This window comes from Zootermopsis nevadensis, unplaced genomic scaffold (assembly GCF_977971745.1).
Source record: "Zootermopsis nevadensis isolate Lab colony 2312 unplaced genomic scaffold, Znev_1.0 Znev_ptg000003l, whole genome shotgun sequence".
Classification (NCBI taxonomy): Eukaryota; Metazoa; Arthropoda; class Insecta; order Blattodea; family Termopsidae; genus Zootermopsis; species Zootermopsis nevadensis.
The window spans coordinates 10,980,676-11,005,830 of record NW_028259135.1 but is presented as its reverse complement, the minus strand read 5'-3'; the positions used below and the strand labels follow the sequence as shown (position 1 = coordinate 11,005,830).

The following is a 25,155-nucleotide window of genomic DNA, read 5'->3' as shown; positions in this document are numbered from 1 at the left end:
ACCTGTTGCCTTCATCATCAAGTTCAGCAAGACAGGCGCTTTCCGCGAGCGTAAGCCTCAATTAGTTGGCTAACAACGCCTCGCTGGTTGGCTGGAGTTGGCTAACGATACATTTTATCTTATCGGTTCTGTTCCAGTGTATGGAATATCACTGAACTACGAAAGTAACACAGAATTTTTATTTTTCGCTTTTCAAAATGTTGTCCGGGGCAACACGGTTAACGTGGAAGCTCCGCCCATGCAACATAGCGAATGAATCTGAGAACTATAAAATTAAACGACCCTTCGCTGAAGATAATTTAATTGTAATCACGGTTCAACACTAGCATGCAGTAATTACGTAACAAAATATTTCATCTGGGGCAAGTTGGAACGAAATAGCGGCCTTGGCAGGCAACGAACTTGCAGGGTGCACAGCACATGATACAAATACAGTGAATGTAGAGAGCTTGGAGCTACAAGAATCAGTCCACATAAAAACATTACTAATTACAGCGAACGCGGAGCATGTGGCTTGAATGCTAAATATTTTCTGTGGATACTGACCTCTTGTGACATTTTCATGCTGTCCAACGCTATGGACTGACACGCGGGAGGGCTCTGTGTATCACACCGACGCCGTTATCTGTCTCTGTGGTCACAGTATCGAACTACGAAGTGTAAAATACAGGTTTACAACAAATGAAAAACATCAACACTTTCAAAAGTTCATTGTGCGTGAACCGAATCGACCCTAAATTTTTAGAAACCTTATAACGTATAAATTTCCCTACGGCACTACGAGAAACGCTGAAAATATTTCTTTCTCAGTCTACGAACGCACGAAGATTTCGGATAAATTCTTATTATTCAACACCATACCATACCATACATACATTACACAGTGCCTGTGTTATGGTTACATGCTACTAAAGGTTGTGAAGGGTACTAAGACATATTACACATTATTTACCAAATTTCTTCCGCAAAGACGTAAAAACATAACCGTATGTATTTAACACAAGTTTATATATAACCAGAAAGGAAACAAGAAAATCAAAAAAATGTACACACCATCCACTATTACCACTCACTAACTTCTTTCCTTCTATCTCTACTTATTCGGTGACTTACCTGGAAATGATTGTTCAGAGACTTTGACTTTGCATTACAAACTGATAAATACAAATCATTCACAGCTTAGATTACACATCAGAATGTCTCTTAATCTGTAATTTTCACAGGAAAGTAATTCTCTTACTTGCACGCCTTTTATTTCGAACGGTGCAAATAATGTTTTCACTTTGTCCTAACGCAATTTGAGTTTAGCTCTCGTCTTATACGCAGGTGTTCACAGAATCGAACCTTGGTCGAGTCAAAAGTTTCTTTATTATTTAATGTTCCTATTTTGCATTATACAAAGAACTTACTTTCCACGGTTGTGTATTCTTCGAAAATATATTTCAATTAACCATTGCCCATGATGGTATTACCGATTGTAGAAAATTAAAAAAAATTACAAGTTTACTGTAGCCTCCAATGATGTAACGTCCATACGACATTTATTCCAAATCCGCCCAGCGGAAAGGCATTTGGCGCAAAGAACCTAACCTAACCTGGGCTCAAAATGCAAGACACGGGGTGCAGGAATCGAGACATGAAGTTATTAACAGGCTCTAACTTTCTCTTCTGCGTTATTTCCATTTCTGTTGCCACAAAATTAATCTGAAACACATTTCGACATTCTGAAGAGTTACGGCCCTGTATCAAAACATGTTATGCTGGTTCTGTTGTCGTCTCATCAACACCACTTCTCAGAGAATTGCAATAAAATTACTTAGCCGTCCAAAAATTCAACCTTACTAAATTAAAATTGGGTTGCGACCGATAGCCGCTCTTCGCGATTAAATAAAGGATGTCGGGCGGGTGGCTTATGCCGCAGGCAAAGGGACACAAGACGAAAAGCTACCATCCTGCGAAATGTTTCGCAGGGACTCGGATTAGGCCGTATTCCCTAATAAAGTACATGAAATGTACAACTTACGTCCAAAATTCGAATACCTACAACTCGTATGTCACATGATCATATAAATAATACAGGGATCTTGTTCGATAATTATAAATTAATTATAATTAATAATTAGAGGGTCCACATGACAACAAGGAAGCTAATAATCTCTCTTAACTCAATCCTTCTTTGTACTCAGAGCAGAGCGAGTAACAGCATTTTACTTTAAACTTCGATTCAATAGTTGCGTTAATGTTCTCTGTGCTATTTCCAGGTTCGTAATTCACTCGTGTTACGTAAAGTAGAGGCAAACTGGATCTCACTGGACTCATTCAACTCGAACACACAAAGCCGCTATCTTTGATTTCTCAAACTAGTTTCCGTTGATAAAATAATAAGAATGAGTGTCCACCTGCAACTTCTATTTTCTTTTCCTCACAGATTCGTCATTTCTTTTTCTTTTTTCAAGAAGGCATTTGAAGCTAAAAAGTGAAAGCTCCTAACTGATGGAATTACTGGGCCCCCGCCATGATAGACGCGTTTCGACGTTAGGCGAGGTTAGAGGTACTTTTAACAGTAATAACGGGCAGCCATTACGTAACGAAACAAACATACGTATTTTTGCTCGTTATTCGTTTAACGGTACGATTACTCCCATGGGATAAAAATGAACTGCTTTCGGGGTTGCAAAGTTCAATTGTGTTTAACTTTTATTTAACTTAAGACCGAAAGATCTCATGTCCGCGAAGGCTTAAACATACAATCACCCACCAACTACAAAACCCATTAAACACGACAATGAAATTCTAGTCGCTATATCTAGAGGTTTGTGAAAACCGTGTTAGCATTTCTATCCCGGCTAACTCTCCGAAAAACGAAAAATGAAAAGTCTTCTTACTTTAGTGGTTCAGTGGTATTTCATAAACTGGACAGGCATCGTCTGTTAGCCAGTCGGGTACTCGCTGCGAAGCCTGAGGGGAAGAGACCGCTGGGGAGACCTAGACGTAGATGGGAGGATAATCTCAGGCGGGATCTATGGGAGATAGGAGTTGAAGGAGACTGGATTTTGTTGGCCCAGGACAGGGTCCGGTGGAGGGCTTTGGTTAATTAGGCGATGAACCTTCGGGTTCGGTAAGCCATCTAGTTAGTTAGTTGGTACCCATGCTGGGGTAACGAGGACCGATGGTACTGAGATGCGATTAAGTTAGGTTAGGTTAGGGAAGGGAAGGTTAAGTTAAGTTCGCGGAAAGGAATACAGGAGAAAGAATGAGACAATACGAAGGAAATGAAGATGATGAAGGGTAAGAGATTAACATACGAAAGAAAACATTCCTACTGAGTTTCAAGGGACGTTTTTCTAGTGAATATGCAAATATGTTCCACAGACCAATTTTATATTATTTACGACCGTGTTCAGTGACTTGTTACATTAAACGGTTGCCATGCAACGGAGAAGCTGTGGATACAGATCGCTTTTGCACTACAAAACCGGTTACAGTCGCCAAGCCAGAAAACAAAACAAAACAAAAGTACTTTACGGGCTATTTTATTTTATAAATTGAGACCGCTTATCTAACTGCGATCAGAAATGAAGGGCTTCGTGTTTTCAGGCGACAATCCCATGCCTTATGCGATACCTACACCGGCCCATTACCTGTTAACTATAGATTGTAATGCATTTACTTGAAATGTCAACCTCTTATGACCGTTGTTTCATTACATATTATAATGTAATATAAGTGATCATTGATATGAGAACAGCACAGTAGAATGCGTGGGAATAGTAATACAAAAACCTCTACCGATAAAAATTAACAAACAGCGTGATTTCCTTCGTGATTTTCTATGTATTTGTCTAATACAGAAATGAAGGTATCCGGATGTTACCTGGCGCGAAGCTGCAAAGAAGCCATAAATTTATTTTATTTGATTGTGATTCATTTTAAGGCGCTGCCAGTAGCTCAGATCATAGACAACAAAGCGTCGAATGACAGGACAATTAATGAACAAAGAACTGGAAAGGATACAGAAGAAATCGAAAGTTGTCTAATTTAAGGCGCAATCTCGGCATTTTCCTGGCAAGAAATGAGACAGCAGAAACGCGGTCCCTCTGAACAGCAGAACAGAGAATAACTGGTATAATAGCTATCGAGATAATAAATACAAACCAGGGGCGTTCATGTTAACCGCGTTAGCCCGGCTAACACTTTAAAAGACGAAAAATAATAAGTCTTGCGTCTTACTTCGTGGTTCAATGTGGTGATCTATACACCGTAACACAGCAGAAACGATCAGAAAAAAATGCATCGTCAGCCAGCTTCAGCCAGCCAGGCGCTCGCGACGAGCGTTCTGCTGTGTTCACTGTTTTAAAAGGGCTAACACGGTTAACACGAATACTCCACTCCTGATAAAAAAACTATAGAAAGAAATGGCTTATATGTTTGTCGGTAATGTCTGAAAGCCAAATTCCGAAGCTGCTTTATCGATAAAAACCAAATGACATTAGGAAAAGTCTCGACAGTAGAGTGGTCAGTATCACGCCTTGACATTCTTAGTCCCGATGAAGACGCCCCCCGGCACCCATTCGATAGGGGGGCTAAAGGGGCACAGGGATCAGCCCACTTCGTTTCTAAACACAGTATGCAACAGGCAGGTTGTTTCACTGGTTCGAAGGGCGGTATGGAGAAAATATTTTAAGAATCATTTACGCATTCTGTAGGATTAAAATATCAAATCTCACGGAACTAAGAACTCTGTAAGAGCGTACTTCGAGCCAGACTTCAGCTCACTGGCCCCAGAGGTTGAGGAAAATCACAATGAAAAAGAGAATAATTCTGTAAGGAACAGGTTCCGCCTCTGACTGGTTTTCCTGGACATATTTTACAACGTGTCCTTGTACCACATGGCAGTCAAATTAAATCTTTGGACGAATAATGCAATCGAACGTGACGACTTGACACACAGTCTTCTGGATTACGATGCCGAACAGACTGACAGGATGTCACCAACGTTTCAGAACATTTGTCTCGATCATCAAAGCATCCTTTACCGCTGTTTCCAGAGCCGTTCAATCCAAACTTCGGCCTACTTACGCCACTCTTGCCACGACACACGTTCCTGAAACTACAATCAACATTTTATCCGAAGACGTTTCAGAGTTTACTGCATCGCCCTGATGACTGACGCGGAACGCTCCTCCGACACGGCTTGTCAATATCTACGAGATTGCACGGGAGCAACATCCCAGAAAACATCCATCTTCGTACTCGTCACCGTGAGAACTCGAAATGTCACCAACATTTTTAGTTAAATTCCTTCTGAGTTAAGATCGCCATGAAAGCACACTCGGACATGTCCCAAGATACAACGCAAACTAATATCTCGATGTCGATGTCAACCATTTTGTATTTCTGCCTACCGCTTATTTGGAGGTTACACACTCTGAAATATCCGGTGCGTATGTTTAGAAAGTCTGATATAATTTCCCAATTCTGGATCATGTACAGTCCACGACTGTAATCTTGAGACTTGCATGGAATGCAGGAAGTCCGTAGCGTTAAAGGCAGACGCTATATTTACTCCTTCCTCCTTCACCCCACAAGTCTCAAGATTACAGTCGTGGACTGTAGTCACAATTGTTTATCGGCTACCTGAACTGGGTCAAGGTCCAGTCAACGTTTCGTTTGTGCCCCTCAGAGTCCGGAAGCTGTGACCAAATCACACGGACGTCGTAGTCTTACATAACGTCCTACATGCTGACAATTATAATTATTTATTACAACTGCGGATGTAGACGGTCCTTTACAGCACTAAACACTTAACAAATTTCCATGCGTACAATGCTCGTATGAAGCCCCTCATTACGTAATTTACACCATTCCCCTGTCTCTTCCTCTCTGCTAGTTCTCAATATTTTTCCCAGCATCCTCCACTTATGTTCTTCACACAAGATGGCTCAATTTTCTTTTCAGTCCACGACGGTGGGAAGCGGTTAATGTATTGACTAGCTAAACGACTATTAGTTTTGTATGATTTGAGGTTTTCACAGCGATGAGTATGAAGATTTCTGTCTTCTGGGTTGTTGCGCTGTGTAGTCTGGTCAATGTTAACCAACGTTTCAGAGGTCATACTGCCTCCGTCATCAGGGCGATGAGTATGAAGATTTCTGTCTTCTGGGTTGTTGAGCTGTGTAGTCTGGTCGATGTTAACCAACGTTTCAGAGGTCATACTGCCTCCGTCATCAGGGCGATGAATATAAAGATTTCTGTCTTCTGGGTTGTTGCGCTGTGTAGTCTGGTCGATGTTAACCAACGTTTCAGAGGTCATACTGCCTCCGTCATCAGGGCGATGAGTATGAAGATTTCTGTCTTCTGGGTTGTTGCGCTGTGTAGTCTGGTCGATGTTAACCAACGTTTCAGAGGTCATACTGCCTCCGTCATCAGGGCGATGAGTATGAAGATTTCTGTCTTCTGGGTTGTTGAGCTGTGTAGTCTGGTCGATGTTAACCAACGTTTCAGAGGTCATACTGCCTCCGTCATCAGGGCGATGAGTATGAAGATTTCTGTCTTCTGGGTTGTTGCGCCGTGTAGTCTGGTCGATGTTAACCAACGTTTCAGAGGTCATACTGCCTCCGTCATCAGGGCGATGAGTATGAAGATTTCTGTCTTCTGGGTTGTTGAGCTGTGTAGTCTGGTCGATGTTAACCAACGTTTCAGAGGTCATACTGCCTCCGTCATCAGGGCGATGAATATAAAGATTTCTGTCTTCTGGGTTGTTGCGCTGTGTAGTCTGGTCGATGTTAACCAACGTTTCAGAGGTCATACTGCCTCCGTCATCAGGGCGATGAGTATGAAGATTTCTGTCTTCTGGGTTGTTGCGCTGTGTAGTCTGGTCGATGTTAACCAACGTTTCAGAGGTCATACTGCCTCCGTCATCAGGGCGATGAGTATGAAGATTTCTGTCTTCTGGGTTGTTGAGCTGTGTAGTCTGGTCGATGTTAACCAACGTTTCAGAGGTCATACTGCCTCCGTCATCAGGGCGATGAGTATGAAGATTTCTGTCTTCTGGGTTGTTGCGCCGTGTAGTCTGGTCGATGTTAACCAACGTTTCAGAGGTCATACTGCCTCCGTCATCAGGGCGATGAGTATGAAGATTTCTGTCTTCTGGGTTGTTGCGCTGTGTAGTCTGGTCGATGTTAACCAACGTTTCAGAGGTCATACTGCCTCCGTCATCAGGGCGATGAGTATGAAGATTTCTGTCTTCTGGGTTGTTGAGCTGTGTAGTCTGGTCGATGTTAACCAACGTTTCAGAGGTCATACTGCCTCCGTCATCAGGGCGATGAGTATGAAGATTTCTGTCTTCTGGGTTGTTGCGCTGTGTAGTCTGGTCGATGTTAACCAACGTTTCAGAGGTCATACTGCCTCCATCATCAGGGCGATGAGTATGAAGATTTCTGTCTTCTGGGTTGTTGCGCCGTGTAGTCTGGTCGATGTTAACCAACGTTTCAGAGGTCATACTGCCTCCGTCATCAGGGCGATGAATATGAAGATTTCTGTCATCTGGGTTGTTGCGCTGTGTAGTCTGGTCGATGTTAACCAACGTTTCAGAGGTCATACTGCCTCCGTCATCAGGGCGATGAGTATGAAGATTTCTGTCTTCTGGGTTGTTGCGCTGTGTAGTCTGGTCGATGTTAACCAACGTTTCAGAGGTCATACTGCCTCCGTCATCAGGGCGATGAGTATGAAGATTTCTGTCTTCTGGGTTGTTGAGCTGTGTAGTCTGGTCGATGTTAACCAACGTTTCAGAGGTCATACTGCCTCCGTCATCAGGGCGATGAGTATGAAGATTTCTGTCTTCTGGGTTGTTGAGCTGTGTAGTCTGGTCGATGTTAACCAACGTTTCAGAGGTCATACTGCCTCCGTCATCAGGGCGATGAGTATGAAGATTTCTGTCTTCTGGGTTGTTGAGCTGTGTAGTCTGGTAGATGTTTACCGACGTTTCAGAGGTCATACTGCCTCCGTCATCAGGGCGATGAGTATGAAGATTTCTGTCTTCTGGGTTGTTGAGCTGTGTAGTCTGGTCGATGTTAACCAACGTTTCAGAGGTCATACTGCCTCCGTCATCAGGGCGATGAGTATGAAGATTTCTGTCTTCTGGGTTGTTGAGCTGTGTAGTCTGGTCGATGTTAACCAACGTTTCAGAGGTCATACTGCCTCCGTCATCAGGGCGATGAGTATGAAGATTTCTGTCTTCTGGGTTGTTGAGCTGTGTAGTCTGGTAGATGTTTACCGACGTTTCAGAGGTCATACTGCCTCCGTCATCAGGGCGATGAGTATGAAGATTTCTGTCTTCTGGGTTGTTGCGCTGTGTAGTCTGGTCGATGTTTACCGACGTTTCAGAGGTCATACTGCCCCCGACATCAGGGCGATGAGTCTGAAGATTTCTGTCTTCTGGGTTGTTGCGCTGTGTAGTCTGGTCGATGTTTACCGACGTTTCAGAGGTCATACTGCCTCCGTCATCAGGGCGATGAGTCTGAAGATTTCTGTCTTCTGGGTTGTTGCGCTGTGTAGTCTGGTCGATGTTTACCGACGTTTCAGAGGTCATACTGCCTCCGTCATCAGGGCGATGAGTATGAAGATTTCTGTCTTCTGGGTTGTTGCGCTGTGTAGTCTGGTCGATGTTTACCGACGTTTCAGAGGTCATACTGCCTCCGTCATCAGGGCGATGAGTATGAAGATTTCTGTCTTCTGGGTTGTTGCGCTGTGTAGTCTGGTCGATGTTTACCGACGTTTCAGAGGTCATACTGCCTCCGTCATCAGGGCGATGAGTATGAAGATTTCTGTCTTCTATGTTGTTGCGGTGTGTAGTCTGGTCGATGTTTACCGACGTTCCAGAGGTCATACTGCCTCCGTCATCAGGGCGATGAGTATGAAGATTTCTGTCTTCTGGGTTGTTGCGCCGTGTAGTCTGGTCGATGTTTATCAACGTTTCGGAGGTCATACTGTCTCCGTCATCAGGGCGGTGAGTATGAAGATTTCTGTCTTCTGGGTTGTTGCGCTGTGTAGTCTGGTCGATGTTTATCAGGGCGCCCTGATGACGGGGGCAGTATGACCTCTGAAACGTTGGTAAACATCGACCATACTACACGGCACAACAACCCAGAAGACAGAAGACTATTAGCTTCTCAAGAACAACTCTGACCCATGGAGTTGGTTACGGTGAGAGGTCCTCGTGTATTTCGTTACGCTGTATCCGTCAGACAGTTTATTAACGTGTTACGTAAGAAGCAATGAAAGCCCGGCCGTCAAAAGTAACGGGAACAACTAACCTAGTTAACAATGTTTTTATCATCTAGCTCGCGATAGAGTATGTTATTTTCTCGGGATACTGAGTTTAACTTTCTCAGCATTAATATCTGTAATTGAAGGCGATCGTCCCATCACATTTTCGTAAATTGCTTTTCCATTAACTCCCTCCTCGTGCGTTCGGCAGTCGTCGGCGATCGCGTAATCAGGGCGGGGCTGTTAACTGGCCGGCAAGAGACACAGAAACGCTTGAAGACGAAAGTCAGCGTTGAATAGCCAACCCATGTATGAGTTTACAGGTCGTGATCGGCAAGAAAGTTTAGTCATGCGGCTCATTAGTCCACAACTTAACATGGTATGAGCGACTATCACCACACACAAATGTTCCGATCCGGGTTTCGTTGGGCCTGGTTAAGATGATAGCGATCAAACGTCACAAAGACATTTCGGGCTTTCTGACGCCAATTTCTTTTTCGCAACGAAAATGTGTTCGTAGCTCCGAAACAAATCCCGTCGACGTGATTTTCTCGGGGATTATCGTAGCTGCAACTCCATCCCAGAAATAATTCTTCCTGCCCCAGAACTCAAAATTAACCTTCGATTTTCTTAGATCGTTACGTAATTCGTTCAAGGATTATTGGGTATTCAGGCATTAAATGAAAAATGTAATGATACGATAATCAAGCCAGGTCAGGCTTAGGTAGGGCACGGTAAAAATTTGATAAACTTCAGGTTCGGGACGGGTGAAATTTTAAAATTTACGCCCCGTGCTTACCTCCAGTACGCGTACTTTACCCTTTAAATGACATTACCTTAATCGTGTAGAACTAGTCTAGTATATGTTGCAAGCTACGTGCTTATATTCTGGTGATTACACAACGCCAAATCTTTGTTTGTTTGTTTGTTTCGTTTCTTAACCAATCATAAGGAACTTCTTACAGAACCTTGAAATGTTTACCTCAAGGTATTACAGGAACTAAGAATGCGTTCTGTTACTGAAAATTACCGACTTCGTTTTCACAGCACAGCAAAGGACGACGAAATAATAAGATCTATTTCCCGGGTTGCGATTCTCCTAATATCAGACGGAAATCGTAGTCACTGGCTAAGAACGAGAAATGAACCACCTTCCGACCATACTAGTGAAAGTGATTCTAAAATTCGCCGTAGACCGAGAGACAGGAAGTCAACTCGTATCACAGCTCACTCCGTCGTCCCCGCAAACCGAACATCTCAAAACAGATCGCTTCGTCGTTGTTCTTGATCGTCTCATTCAATAGAAATTCGTTCCGTAGGTCAATCAATGACGCTGTATCAACTGCAAACACCGAACGAATTCGAGAGAGGAGGATGGCTATGTATGGCAGTAGCAAGGGTAACGACGCGCCCAGGGAGCTGAGGAAACCCATGACGGCAGCAGATTGTTTCAGTGAAGGAGGATATCCTTAAAGGACTACTCCTTGGCTATTAATCCTTTTGTCTTTATATTAAAATAAAAAGAAATAAAAGAATGCATACTGTTTTGGTGGGCAGGAAATAGACCAGACGTACGTGGGAGGATAATATTAAAATGGTTCTTGGAGAAATAGGATCAGATTCATCTGACTCAGGATAGGGTCCAGTAGCGGCCTTTTGTGAACAATTTAATGAACCTTTGGATTTTATAAAATGTCGGGAATTTCGAGCGGTCGAGCGACTGTTGGCTTCGCAGGAAGGACTCGCTATCCTATTACATACCGTAAACAGAAACATTTTCAAGGAAAATAACTTGGTAGTTCTTCCAACAATTTCATGTCATACGTTTAGTTCCGAATATTTCCGACAGTGTGTAGCATAATCCACTCGTCAACTTTCGGGTGTTTGTCGAAATTACGCTGCGAGGACTGGGGGTATCGTAATATTTATTCACTTCAGCAGGGCGTACTACGGCGAAAAGAAAGCTCTGATACAGCCTACGTCCCCTGCAATTCTCTCTAGAGGGGGATCTGGTCCCATGTCGGTGTCAACCTAAACCCAATAACAAGGTGTGCAAACACCAAGGAAAGTGAAAGTAAGTTGCGATAAAGATCCGCGCGTTTGCTTCGCCAAGGAGCGGTGCCTGGACTTGTGACATTGCGTATGGTCATGAGCATCCCTACTTCGACGGGCACATATTAACCTAGTGTCCGAAATAATTACGTCTCTGAGTGGGTTCCCACCCGCCTGTGAAGCGTAATTTCGTCTTGGCAACTTCGTAAAAAACATAATTTATTTCATAATACTAATGCCTTCACGAAGTCAAAACTCCTGAACAGCCTTCATCGTCCTTAAATTGCTCTGCACTTTAAGATGAACGTCTTCTGGACTGTTACGCCGCGTAGTCTGGTAGAAGTTTACCGACGTTTCAGAGGTCCCTGCTGCCTCCGTCGCCCTGTTGATAGAGGCAAATCTCTGCCGTTCTTAGTTTCGTTTGTCAGTCGCGTCTTCGCTAACCGCAGAGCTTCTCAGCCTGAGTGGTTGTCTTATGATATTGTCAAACGCGTTTCCTTAGAATAAACAAGAGTTGGTACGGCAATCCACTTTCTATAATTCCAACACTACGGTGCATCAGGAAACTGAAAGTTTCCCACAATAAAATGTACGTGAAGTCACCAGCTTCGGCTCCACTTGGGTGAATACTAAATTCGCTTTCAATTTTACACGGAATAGAAATGCAAGAGTACTGACACCACGGAACAAAACTGGAACTAGATGTAAGTCCTTTATTCCAGATAAACCGTGACACAGTCACGCTGTTTTCCACGGATTATAATCGTTCCTTACGATTAGTAAAATTACCACAAGCTCGGCCAAGTATTTTCGCCATCAGGTGGTGCAACCTGCAACTCACATATAGGTAACCGGGCAGTACATGTTTCGTCTTTGCTGGTGGAGCAAATAACTCCATGGAGCAGTCCCCTTGAAAAACAGAAAATCAATCAGTCAAGAAATTTCTTGCCTTTACAGAATTCGAAAGTTCAGCACTGTGCCCGAGAAACCACTCCCCTCAAATCCTATCCAGAATCAATAGAGTCCAATCCACACACCCACGAATGATTTGTTGTGATCAACATTAACATCCCATCGACAACGGTGTCTCCAAAGTGGCTTCTTCCTTTTAGTATCCCCCAGTTAAAATTTTATATGTATTTATCATCCCTCTAGGCTACCACATACCCGTTCATTTCACGGTCCCTGGCGAGGAATACGAGATGGACGAACTAACATGCAATTTTACCTTTTGCAGGGAACAATACCTGTTCAACGTGTTCGAGGTTATCATATCGACTCTCGAAACGAAATTGCAGCGAATAGAGAACCTCGATAAAGCAGTAGAGCACTTAATGAGGAGAGTTGAAATGCTGGACTCAAGAGTCACTGACAACATCGATAAAACCGATTCGGTCATAGCAAAATTGGGGACACTGGACTTGAAACTGTTCCACCAGGATCAACGTACAGATTCCGTCGGAACACCCAGAGCTGCTTCACCCTCGGCCGACGGCGCGAGGCTGGACATGCGTCTCGTCTCCCTCGACCAGAAAGTAAGCGATATTGACACCAAACTGGTAGGGCTCAAGAACCAACTCGACACAAATTTCTTGCCGGCTGACGACATTAACGCAGAGGCAAGCGAAAAGAAACCGATAAGTATGAACGCGGTTGACATTACTAAGATTCTGAACGCCGAAGTAATGACTCATGTATCACGGGAACTGGAAGGGCTCAAGACTGCCACAAGCAACGTTGACAGGAAGTTACAATTCCACATCAACCTAGTATCCGAGAACTTGGGCAAAGTGTTGAATCTGGTATCGGACGTCCACGAAGCAGTTGTGGAGCCCGAGACGACGACCCCAGTACTGCCACAGGTATTCAGAAACAAAACGATCACAAGTTCCGCATCTTCTATAAAGAACAGCAAACTTGACACACTGGTCAAACACATGCACCCCATCCTCAGCGTGTCCGAGAAAATGGATGAAGTGTGGGACGTCGTGGTCGGAACTAAAACTTCTGTCGATGATCTCGTACCCAAGTCCGACGAGCTCCTCACTCAGACCCAGAGACAAGAACGCGCTATCAGCGACATACACGCAGACCTCCGCATAAAGGCCAATAAAATCATTGCTAATTTAGACCTGGTGGAGAAGCGACTTAAGAAACAGGAAGACGATGTCGCAACCCTTGCACAGAGACCCGTCCCCGCAGAATTATTACTCGACCCCACGATCGATCGTTTGGTCGAATACGATCCCAACAGATATTCCGTTGTAATGTCGCAAGACGACGTGGTCACGATAACCGAACCACCACCACAACCATCTACACCTCCAGCAACCACAAGCAATCACGTGACACAAACCACCGTCAACTTCATCTCATCACCTAGCACAGCCACGCCTGCAACCGCTTTGACTACAGCGGCCAGCAGCCGAGGAGGAACCACGAGAAGTCGCGGCGTCATATTCCCGAGCGTGAAGAACAAACCCTCTCCAGCCAACACCACCTTCACGAGCGACCTCATAAACATCAAAGACGTCAAGGTGAGTGAGTGAGTAGCTTCTCGTCAGAAACAGGACAGGATCTTAAAATTCGGATGATCTGTTGCAGTTTCTTGAGATTTCAGGTTCTCAAGGCGGCGTGTACGAAAACGGCTGTCTTCTGGGTTATTGCTCAGTGTGGTCTGACAGACGTTTACCGGCGTTTCAGAGATGCTAGTCGCCCGCAAACGTAAGTAAACTTCTACCAGACTTACGACGCAACAACCCAGCAGACAAATCATCATATTCTTCACACACCCCGAAATTCGTACGACCGCCATGGTGGTATCATTAATGCTTCCAGTGGCAAGAAGTCCATACGAAGTTTCATGACACATTATTCTCGTCTATGCCATAAGTTGGCGTTTCCTTAAAAAATAAGGTAAAGAAGCTAACACATGTCTACATGTAACATTGGTAAAATAACATGAATAAGTTTGTTCCTGTCTGACGTAATATAGTCCAAAACGTGGTATTATACAATGCTCGAGAGATGTAAATAACGATGTGTGTGAGGTGTAATTTTCTATTCTAATCTCCGTGGATAAAATGTCTTTAAAGCCTGTTTGCAAATTGTAACAGGGCAAATGTTATGAAACCCGGTAAAATTTTTCCCACCTCCAGAAACGCGAGTTTTCTAACAAACCAGTCAACTAACGTTGCAATCTTTTGTTAAAACTGCAAGATTAACGCATGAAGAGCAAACTCGGCTTCATTTTAATTAAATCTCCAACCAGCTGAATGCCAGCGATTATCAGACGATCGGCAACTAAATTAACACATAGATAAAAATGCATCGCTGTGTTTGTCGCCCACCTCTCGAAACAAATGACGGGCTTAACACCCGATGGGACGACGATGTACATAAACGGAAACGGGACGAACTGAAATTACTATTAAAAAATCAACTTAACAAAAATTATTTTTGCCTATCTTTTGCTAAAACTATTTAAATATTAACAAACAACGACAAGTATTCTCCAATGATTACCGATTAGGAGGAATACGGATGGAAGCGGTCGTGGCCTACTTTAAGGAGTCTCTGCAACCGCCTGGAGCCGCTGAGGACTTCACATATCCCACGAGATCGCTTCATTTGATACAGAGTCGTGAAATAACCGAATTAAACATATTATTCCGAGCAGCCCACATCTTCCTCAACACAGACAACCAACTATTAATACAACGGTAATCGAACTCATTACTGCTGTCTTTTGTAGGGTTACTCCTGCGTGGACTTGCTGAACGCCGGCATGAAGGACTCCGGAGTTTACTACCTGCAGATCAGAGGAACGACGTACTGGTTCCTAAAGGTGTACTGCGAGCAGGAGGTGGCAGAGGGTGGCTGGACAGTAAGTAACAAACTAGGCCTTCTACGTTCACTTGCTTGTGGCAAATATCTCCTGATCTCTGCCCACCCGGCGAAATGAGAAAATTACCCACGATTACAAATCCGCCGTTTCTGAGAAAAAAAATAAATTTATGTAAAGCAGAAGTTACATTCGACGAATACGAACCATACAACTATTAGTGTGGATCCCCTGTATAAAGCTTAATCGAAATACACCCAGAAATTTCGGTGATAAAACATTCCGAAAGACAGACATGAGACAGCCGTCTTCTGGAATGTTGAGCCGTGTACTCCGATTGACGGAAGTTTCTGAGGTACTTCCTCCACCATCTGGACGCCAATTTCTACCAGACTACACGGCGCAACATCCTAGAAGACAGTCAGCTTCATACTCACCGCCGTGAGGACCTGATATCTCACCTTATTCTGCGCTTTGTGCAAAGAACAGAAAAATTCGGCCAGAGACAGAGCGTTATAAGACCAACTGATGTTACTCCACTTCGTAAAATCCAACTTGTGCGGTCATTTCTAACAAGTGAGGCCTGCCATTTTGACCTTCACCGTCAAGCTATCAAAACTATAAATAAATCGATAAACTACCCCCCCCCCCCCCCGGGTCCTTATCTGTCCTCCTTTTAGCCTACCCACTGAATTTACAGAGAAAGGAGGTTGGTTTCAAACAAGACCGGTCCATGAAGCAGACCTGTTCTAAATCGAAGCGAGTAAATAAATTTGACCAACTGGAAAATATTTTCTCGCCTGTTGATCTGTTGATCGTTACAGCCAAATAACAAATACAGAAAACCAATAAACATTGGAACGTGATGACACTAAACGAGGAAGGAATAAGTAAATAAAAAAAAACTTGAATAGGACACGCAGTTCCTCGGCTGTGTCGGCAAAAATATCACTCGCCGAAAATATAACGCTGAAGATCGCCAACAGTCGCCACTGCCGGCAAAGTGATCATTAGCGTCAATTAATTACAGTAAAGGTGAAAGAATTATTAGTTGTCGTTATCCCCTGACAATTTAAATATCAAGAAACGGAGTTTCTCAAACAGCCTGAAGTGTTGAACGCACGAATGCGTCTTAACCAGCAGAATCTAACATTCTCACAATTTTATAGAACAAATAATTCTCCAAGTTATTTTAAAAACGCAATTTTACCGTCAAACAAGACAGGAAGGTGATCATTAATAGTAAACAGATGATAATTTTTAAAGGTGCAGGGTACACTTTCAGGAACGTATTTTGTTTCGCGTTGGTATATTATGACAGTGCCTATCTGAATTCAGACCAATGTTTAGGTGATTCAGAGACGTGACGACTTCGGGGAACCACGGGAGAACTTCAACCGTGACTGGGCCGATTACAAGAACGGCTTCGGTGACCCCGCTAAAGAGTTCTGGCTCGGAAATGAGAACATCTACATGCTCACCAACAACGAGGACACCATGCTACGAGTGGAGCTGGAGGATTTTGAAGGCAACAAAAGGTAACCGATGTGGCAGTTGAGGGCGCTGAAGACACGATTAACCCTCTGAAGCCGAAGCTCGCCTACATTATATATAAGAATTCAGTCCGTACCGCAAAGAAAACACCGCACTTCACCATTACAAAGATCAACTGGTTAACACTGTTTAAGAAATAATCGCTGTTTACAGGGAGAATCACAGTTCGTCTGATTAATATTTAAGAATTGAGTCCGTACCGCGAAGAGAACACTACTCTTCACCATTACAAAAATCAACTGGTTAACGCTGTTTAGGGAAATAACAGCTGTTTATTCTGGAAGTCATATGAAACCGATAAATAATCAATTTGAGCAAATCAGGTGATACACATAGTACCAATAGGATTTAAACTACATTTTAACTACAAATGTACTTCAAATCTATCTGTAGGGTGATTAATCTGGTTAATCAACAGGGTAACTTGGTGCAATTCGCAATAGCACGCATCTGCCCGCCCGTCTCAGTACCTTGCCATACTGAGTGTAATTCCAATGTAATTTTCGCAATTTTTAGAAGTGATCGTTGACATCGTGTTCTGTCCATCACCCTGACAACTTTTATCCAGGGGCACCGACGTCATCCCAATAAACACCAACACTAATGTTTAACCATTAACACAAAAGTGTCTTCGGTTCCACTAAGGCACTAACTTTGCGCATGAGGATTTTGCCTTTCGCTAGGGTTTTCAAAAAGGTAACCCCCCTACGAACGTCGAGGGTGAGTTGTGTAAATGTATCAGAGTAACACAGAAAAATTGCGGGGGAAAAGCAGCTGTTGAAACAAGAGAAATTATATAAAAAAGACAGTGCTAGTATGGACCGGAATCTGAGCGAAAATAAAAGACGAAAAGAAATCTCTTACAATCCAATACGAAGGAGACAAGAAATGCTTACAAATATAGACACAAACAGAACACTGATCTAGATCGGGCAATTATGTAAGTAACTAGAAAGCGATGTGTGTGTGTGTGTGTGTGGAAGAGAGAAAACAACTGCTTAATTATGAAACATTCAAACAATAATGAAAACCACAACAGCAGCTTAAATTCATATCATTAACGGACAATGAACGGAACTGTAAAAAGTTAGTACGAGCCTCTTGTGAAATAATAACGGTTCGTAAGTTGACCGAATACGTAAGACACGGACGACGTTGATGTATCCATTTTGAAACTTCCTTTCGAACGAGTCTAAAAATCAAACAAAATGCTAAATTATCCAGGTGATGACGTCAGTACTTACTGAAACATTTTCTGAGTCTTACTAATTCCAAGGCAGTTCCTGAATAATTGAACAACGTTGAGAAATACTTATAAGAACCAATCTCAATTACACTGACATTTAATGCATTACAAGATGTACAAAATAAATTATCAGAGTGATTTCGGATATTCAAAGAAAATAGAGAAATGAATATTATACCAGTGCAAGGAAAAACTTAAAAAAAGAAAAGTTTGTAGCATTCGGAAAAAATGACGGAACACCTATGATAAAATTTCCATTCCGGAGAAAGAAAGCAGAAAATCTGGGAGTCAACACCAGCAACAACGTTGCAATTTTAAATTTATTTCCCACAAATAAAATGCATCAGATGACGCCGACTGCATTTTACCCGTTTGTTCAATTACTGATGGTTTCTGAAGTAACCGAACCCCTATCATCAAATATCAAGCTTAAGCCATGTGTTTGCTTTCTGTACGGACTCTGATACATAATTTATTTATATACAACACTAAAAACCTAGCATTCAAATAAAAATGTAGTGTCCTGAACTCAAAGATTACACTCGCATGCACTTTCATTGTTTAAACATTCTCATTTTAATTTCCCTACAGATATGCCCAGTACAGCCATTTCAAGATCTATTCTGAAGCAGAGTACTACAAATTGGAGATTGATGGTTATGAAGGTAACGCTGGTGACTCTCTGAATGACCCCTGGTATGGCAGTAACAACAGCCCCTTCTCGACGTACAACAGGTACGACCACTTTTGGTGCTGCCATCTATTGGTATCTTGAGAAAGTTTTCTAAGTCTGACGAAACAGACTCGTACGCGGTGAGTAACTTCAGTGTGGCATCAAATGGGCCAACACTAATTCAAAGGCTCATGGACAGGTAGCAATTTCAGTAGAATCCATGACCATTCCGCTCCTATTCACAAAAATAACAAAGTTTGTACGTCAAGTGAGTACTCAAATCCTTACCTTCTGCCATCCAACACGCATCCTTGTAGCCAATTCAGACGGAGAAGTCTGAAAGAAAGAAATAAAGAAAATTAAATATAAACAAAAGAGAAATTTATGAATGCTACTTATTATAAAAACGATTGTTTCTAAAAATCATTCTGCATCCAGAGTAATCTTTTAAAATATCTCTGAAGCAAAACACTTTTCAGAAATGCTCAGCTTCCTATTTTCTATTACAACACCAGTACTTCTCCAAGTTCTCTAGATTAGTATTAAAACTAACAATGAACTAACAATATCCTAGAAGAACTGAAAGGTTCAATATTATTCGCCCATTTCATTCTTGGACTTCGAAGCAGACATAACCCAAAGGATTTCTACATCAAAATTCTGTACACATTCCATGCATCCCCCATCATAGCCACCACGTGTCTAAATGAATCCACAGTTTTAGAAGTTAATTCTGAACTGGAACAAGCCAAAGGATTGAATCCATAAATGCTCAAGAAAAGAGTATCAACAGAAAACAATCCATATACTTTGTCTCAAATCAGACTTTTATAATTTCTCTTAAAAACAGCTTCTTGACAAAAACTAGTATACAATATCAAATATTGGATGACTCACACGAAATGCAAACATCTTACAAAGAAGAAAAAATAAAAATGACTATAGGATACATTAAGATCTGCAACTTTTGTCTGAAAATTTTTTCTGTACATACAGTGTAACATAATTTAATAAATTAACAACAGCATAAAGAATTCACTTATGAAATATGGACTTTAATGTTGTAAACACTATCAAAGATTTTCACAGCACAGACTTTTCTTAGAATAGCAGTTTTCATCTTGAACAATAATCCTTTTCAGAGAATATGCTAGCCTATATTGGACATGAAGGATACACATTTTAAGTTCTATTTCATTACTTCATGGTTTGTTCACAGAGATAATGACAGGTCAAGTTTGAACTGTGCCTCAATGCTGAAGGGTGGCTGGTGGTGGAAATCGTGTGGCAGAGGCCTCAATGGGCTCTATCTTAATGATCCTCAAGACCTCACAGCAAGGCAAGGTATGGAGGACGATTTCCCTGCACTGTTCGCATTAAAGAAAGTTCTCTGGATTAAAAAATAAATAAAAAGGGTTTTTTTCCTACTTTGAATATAAATATTTACATGATCATTCTATGCATAAGTTTACAAATCTGGGACACCTAGGAATTACACGACAAAACTAAACATTATTCAATCGTAACATAAATAATATTTGGTCCAGCTTTGCACCGAGTCACATCGCACATCTGTTCCAGGTATCGTGTGGTTCCGATGGAGGGGCTGGGACTATACGCTGAAGAAAGCCGTCATGATGATCAAGCCCAGAGGGACTATCAGTGCAACTGCATGAAAAATGTACTTACTTAAATCAAACTCTAAATTAAAAATCAAAGCCCTACTAAAAAGAGAAATACATATTTCTGTTACTTGATGGGAAGATGATAAATACCAAAATAAATTAATTAAAAAGTCAGAGATGCAGACCAAGGAAGTTGAGTGATGCACAGATGAGAAACACAAGTGCCCCCACAGGTACCTTTCTAGTTTATTTATAGAGGCTAAAAGGGCAAGAAATGCAATTTGTAACCTGATGTGTTGAATGCACCTGAACTCGATGGATCACATCGTCATGAACAGTGCAAATGACTCTATTCTGAAGGGTTATGACGATGATGATGACGGTGTAACACAATCTGGATTACTGGGTTTTTGGACTTTGTCCATCATCAGATGTTGGACAAAGTCCAAAAAAACCCAATAATCCAGTGCAAATGACTGCCTTGTGATAAACTTCTGAGGATAACTTTAACATAACTGTTGCGCCATTTTCCTTGCATACAATATGTAATATGACATGCACTCGATATTCATCGTTAAATCTTTCATTCACAGCTGATTTCTATAATGGTACCTAAACCACTGGACATAAGTGCAATGTCTTAGAGGCACACATAAAAAGCCCTGATATACTGAAAGTTTCCAATGTCTAAAAATAAAAATAAGACAGTCTACATACATACTGAATGCCACTTTAACCCTTCTGTTACACATCTATCAGTAATGTTAAGCAAATAGAATTTTGGATAAGAAACATCTTGGAAAACAACCAATGGAAGACAGAGAAGATGGAAGTCACTGATACGGATCTTAAGGCAAGAGGCTTTCAGAGTGGATGTTGAAACTGGTTCAGAACTGTACCTATTTGGTACAAAAACTTAATACACTGGCCTGCATCAAGTTTAATATTTTACAGTGTAACCTGGACACTCAAAATGTCGTAGACCAAAGATTTATAGTTGAGCTTACCAAACACAACAAACAAAACATGCTTCTAAAATTCTTTCAAAAGAACAGTCAGAGTGGTGACCTAACAAAATGAAAACCAGTGTACTTCCACATACAACTAATTTCTGACAAGCACTGAAGTTTGAGTTTTGAATATGGTTATTGCCCAAGACTTCGTCATATTTAGTAATCTTGTAAAATTCATATTTTACAAATCTGTATTTCTATCAGAAACCAAATAAACATAAAAATCTTTTCCTTAAACTTTACGGGCCACACTTCAGGGCTCATGCATGGTCCAGCCAGCCAGCAGCCCTGTAGTATACGGACTTAAGTCCCTATTCTAATAAGATAGAGTTAAAACAGTGTACCTTCACTTATGTCATGAGATATTACTTCTCTCTCAATATACTGTACACCTGTCTTTATTATTTATTTTTCAATCAAAGTCACATCTATTAAGAAATAACATTTTCTGTTCATATCTCGTGCAACAGAATTTAATTTCGGCGTGTCACACACAACAAACCACGCATCCCTTCAATACTTCACTTTCAGAATCAAACCTCAGAAATATCACAAATTGTTCATCGATAAATATTCACAATGCTGGTGATTCTGCTGAAAAGGATTACTTAAAAATGGTGATAATTCGATTATTATCAATATCCTTTACATATCAAGTTTCATGGAAAATGGTCCAATTAGTTTAATGTTAAAATTAAGAATATATTATTATCAAATGTAAGGTACATGAGTTATTCAATACACCACACTACTATAAGAATCACTTCTCAAGTTTTGAATTGTCAACTTATGAAGTTCTAGCAGAACTATAGTTCAGAACTGGTTTACAGACTTAATACCTGGACGGTGCTTTATCCCAGAAAACAGCCATCCTTGTACTCACCACTATGAGAATTAAATCCTACAAAAATCTCAGTATATGAATGCCCTAAGCTGTGTATTCACTACTGGTATACGTAGAAAAGTTATAAAATATGTAAATGTCTTTCACAGCTGGAAGTACTCTATATTAATACTCCAAAATTTGACAAGGGACTTAAAATGTGATGGAAATATGTCTGAAAAACCATGTACCTATCAGGAGATATAAGACAATTGTATATATTTTGTGTACGTTGTATAAAGTGTAATATGTTTTTACATGCTTTGAGTACTAATTACTGAAATCTACTTACACCTTTCTAACAGATTACAGCCCCCAAATTACCTTCCAGTTCCAATCTCCCTTACTCTTGACCTGTGACACATTTCTTCCTCGTTATGAATCATCATCGACAGGCCCAAACAAATCTCGGGTATCGGGTTGCCATGATATCTAAACTTTTCGGGATATTGCCTAAATTTGTTCCATATTATAAACACACAGACACAAACACATTCTGGTTCCTAGTTTCTGGAAATGGCTTCTTAATTCATGCAGACCTGATCACAAACTAAGCGGGACTATAATAAACTGGCTGTTACTAAAACCTTCAAGTTGTAGTTGATCTCTAAATCTTTCTTCAGCCATCTTGGTTTTGGTAGAATTCTAATTTCGCTGATACCGTTTCAAATATGTATTTTTACATGATGTCTGCATGATGTTGACCTAGTCTTGTAATACCCAGTGACAGTCGTTTTGTGCTGTTTCAAGTCCTACTTTGTCATTTTTCTAAAATAATCAACCCTCATTACCTTACATCAAAGTTGCTTTTCTTGAAATGTTACGTATTCATATTTCTAGTTCCGTACATATCCATTTGTAAAAATTTCTCTTATCAATGTAATTATTTCTTAAGATTGTAATTCCATTTCCATATTCCTTGTGTTGTCTCAGATTAGGTGTCCAAAATGCTTAAATCTTTGTACTTGCTTAATAATATTATTGCCTAATATAACTTACAGTCTGTAAATGTTATGCCACACATTTTTATTCTTATAAAACACAACCATGACAACTCACTTGATTCAGATTTGAATAATGATAATTTCAGCAGTGCATTAATTTAAACAAATGTAAAATTCCAAATAATTTGACGTCACCTCAAAACGTGTCTTTCCTTTACAAGATATTAATACGCTATCGCATTTGAGATTTCTGTTTCTTCACAAACTTCTTGTCTCTTTAATCCCCTAAGCCCAATTCTGAGAGCAATCCAATCCATGAAAATGTACACATTCCATATCATGGGTACATTTAAATATCTTCAATGAGCATAAATTTCAGCCCAGGATTCACCAAATATGGATTTTTCTTGCAAAAGAAAACTATAAAACTGTTTGCAGTTCTTATTATTGTGTAATAAATACCACATGGCAATAACATGCAGAGAAGCACATTTTAGTTTTGTTTAATACATCAGAAGCCATGAATTGCTTTCCAAAATCTACCAAAACAAGAAAATCATCCTGTTACAATTAGGCTATAATAGACACAAATACTATTTGTTACCATCAACATGCCTCATGCATATTTAAGCATGTGTTCATGAAATCATCACCATTCCTTCTCTAGTTCCACATACAGAAATAATTCCAATTCCCAATTACAGCTCAATCCTATGATTCTGCATTGCTAGAATTTGTGTCAAGACATAAATATATCATGTAATACTATATCCGAGGAACAGAAGAACCAGCTAAAAAAAAATAATAAGCCTAGAACCTTTAAAAATGCATAACTGCTTAGAAATTGTGGGCTCTAAGAATACAAAACTTTAATTTTAACCAAAGATGTCTGTCTTCTGGGTTGTAGCGCCACGTACTACGGTAGAAGCCCAACAACCCAGAAAACAGCCATCTCTGGACTCATCACCGTGAAAACCTCAAATCCTACTTCATTTTAACTTTTCCTCTTCATGGACAGCATACTGGTAACAATAAAAATTAACTTGGGGAACTCACAGGAAAGCTACAAAAATTAAACTCTATCAATACAAAGTATATAACATGATGGTTGTCTTCTGGGACGGAACACCACTTATTCATGTACATAATGACCAACATTTCTGAGGAAGTTACTACCTCCATCATAAGGATACCCTGAAAATGGAGACCGTAAGCTCCTCTCGAAAGGAAGTCAATATATATCGTACTACATGATGCTGCATTCCTCAAAACATTCATCTTCATGATCATCGCTGTGAAAACCTGAGTATGCAAGTTCAAGGAGAGTGCAGAACTGCGTAGTACATACAGCTGACGTCATGGAGAATGTGGCAATTCTATTTGCTTCAAAAGTTCATGGAAAGCTCTACAGTAACAAATCAGGAAATCTAACCTTATTATTTGAATACTGGTTTCTTCAATTGAAGGCACGATTTCTGATCTTGCAATAACATCTATGACTTTTGGCAGGCGAGTTTAACAGTGAATGAACACGATAAATTAAAACTTTACAAAAACATTAATAATGCACTATTTACTATTCACCAAGTGATGTACAGAACTATAATTTCTACAATCCGATTTTCAAACTTCACACCGTGATTACTGCGATGTCTGGCGTTTGAATTACAGCTTACTATCTAGTTGCTACCAACGTACACACAAGAAAATACCACAGATTAACATTTTGCGGACGTGTATGGTGTACACAATAGCTCAGTCGATAAAAAGGTTAACTACGTAGGATATGAATCCTCACGGCGGTGAGTACAAAGATGGCAATACGTCATCACCCTGATGATGGAAGCAGCAAGGACGTCTGAAACGCTGGTAAACTTCTATCAGAAAACACGGAGCTACAACTCTGAAGACAGCCATCTTCAACCTTTAATATTCCTTCCCCGCTTCAATAAATCCCTTATAAGAAAAAAGAATAAACCTCTTCCGTCTTAGAGGAAAAAGTTAGTATGTCTCACTTTCAAGATAACATCACAAAGTGTGCTCATACGATGTAG

General features: G+C 41.0%; 2 protein-coding genes across 5 annotated transcripts in view; one reads left to right on the top strand and one right to left on the bottom strand.

Annotated features, from left to right (window-relative positions):
* LOC110836233 (uncharacterized) overlaps positions 1–22,414 on the top strand; it is a 47,578-nt gene extending 25,164 nt beyond the window's left edge. The window contains exons 2-7 of the mRNA XM_087342512.1: positions 12,557–13,856; positions 15,074–15,205; positions 16,514–16,701; positions 18,555–18,698; positions 19,856–19,980; positions 20,218–22,414. Coding sequence (XP_087198638.1) covers positions 12,557–13,856; positions 15,074–15,205; positions 16,514–16,701; positions 18,555–18,698; positions 19,856–19,980; positions 20,218–20,312 — 1,984 coding nt within the window. The 3' untranslated portion in view covers positions 20,313–22,414. The remainder of the gene's footprint in view (positions 1–12,556; positions 13,857–15,073; positions 15,206–16,513; positions 16,702–18,554; positions 18,699–19,855; positions 19,981–20,217) is intronic.
* LOC110840209 (uncharacterized) overlaps positions 1–25,155 on the bottom strand; it is an 87,257-nt gene that overhangs the window by 60,714 nt on the left and 1,388 nt on the right. For 3 of the 4 annotated variants that reach the window (XM_087342507.1, XM_087342510.1, XM_087342511.1), the window contains exon 2: positions 18,925–18,972. In XM_087342507.1, the coding sequence (XP_087198633.1) occupies positions 18,925–18,934 (10 nt within the window). In that variant the 5' untranslated portion in view covers positions 18,935–18,972. Of the gene's footprint in view, positions 1–18,924; positions 18,973–24,533; positions 24,791–25,155 lie in introns of those variants that run through there. The other variant, XM_087342508.1, reaches the window with a different exon arrangement.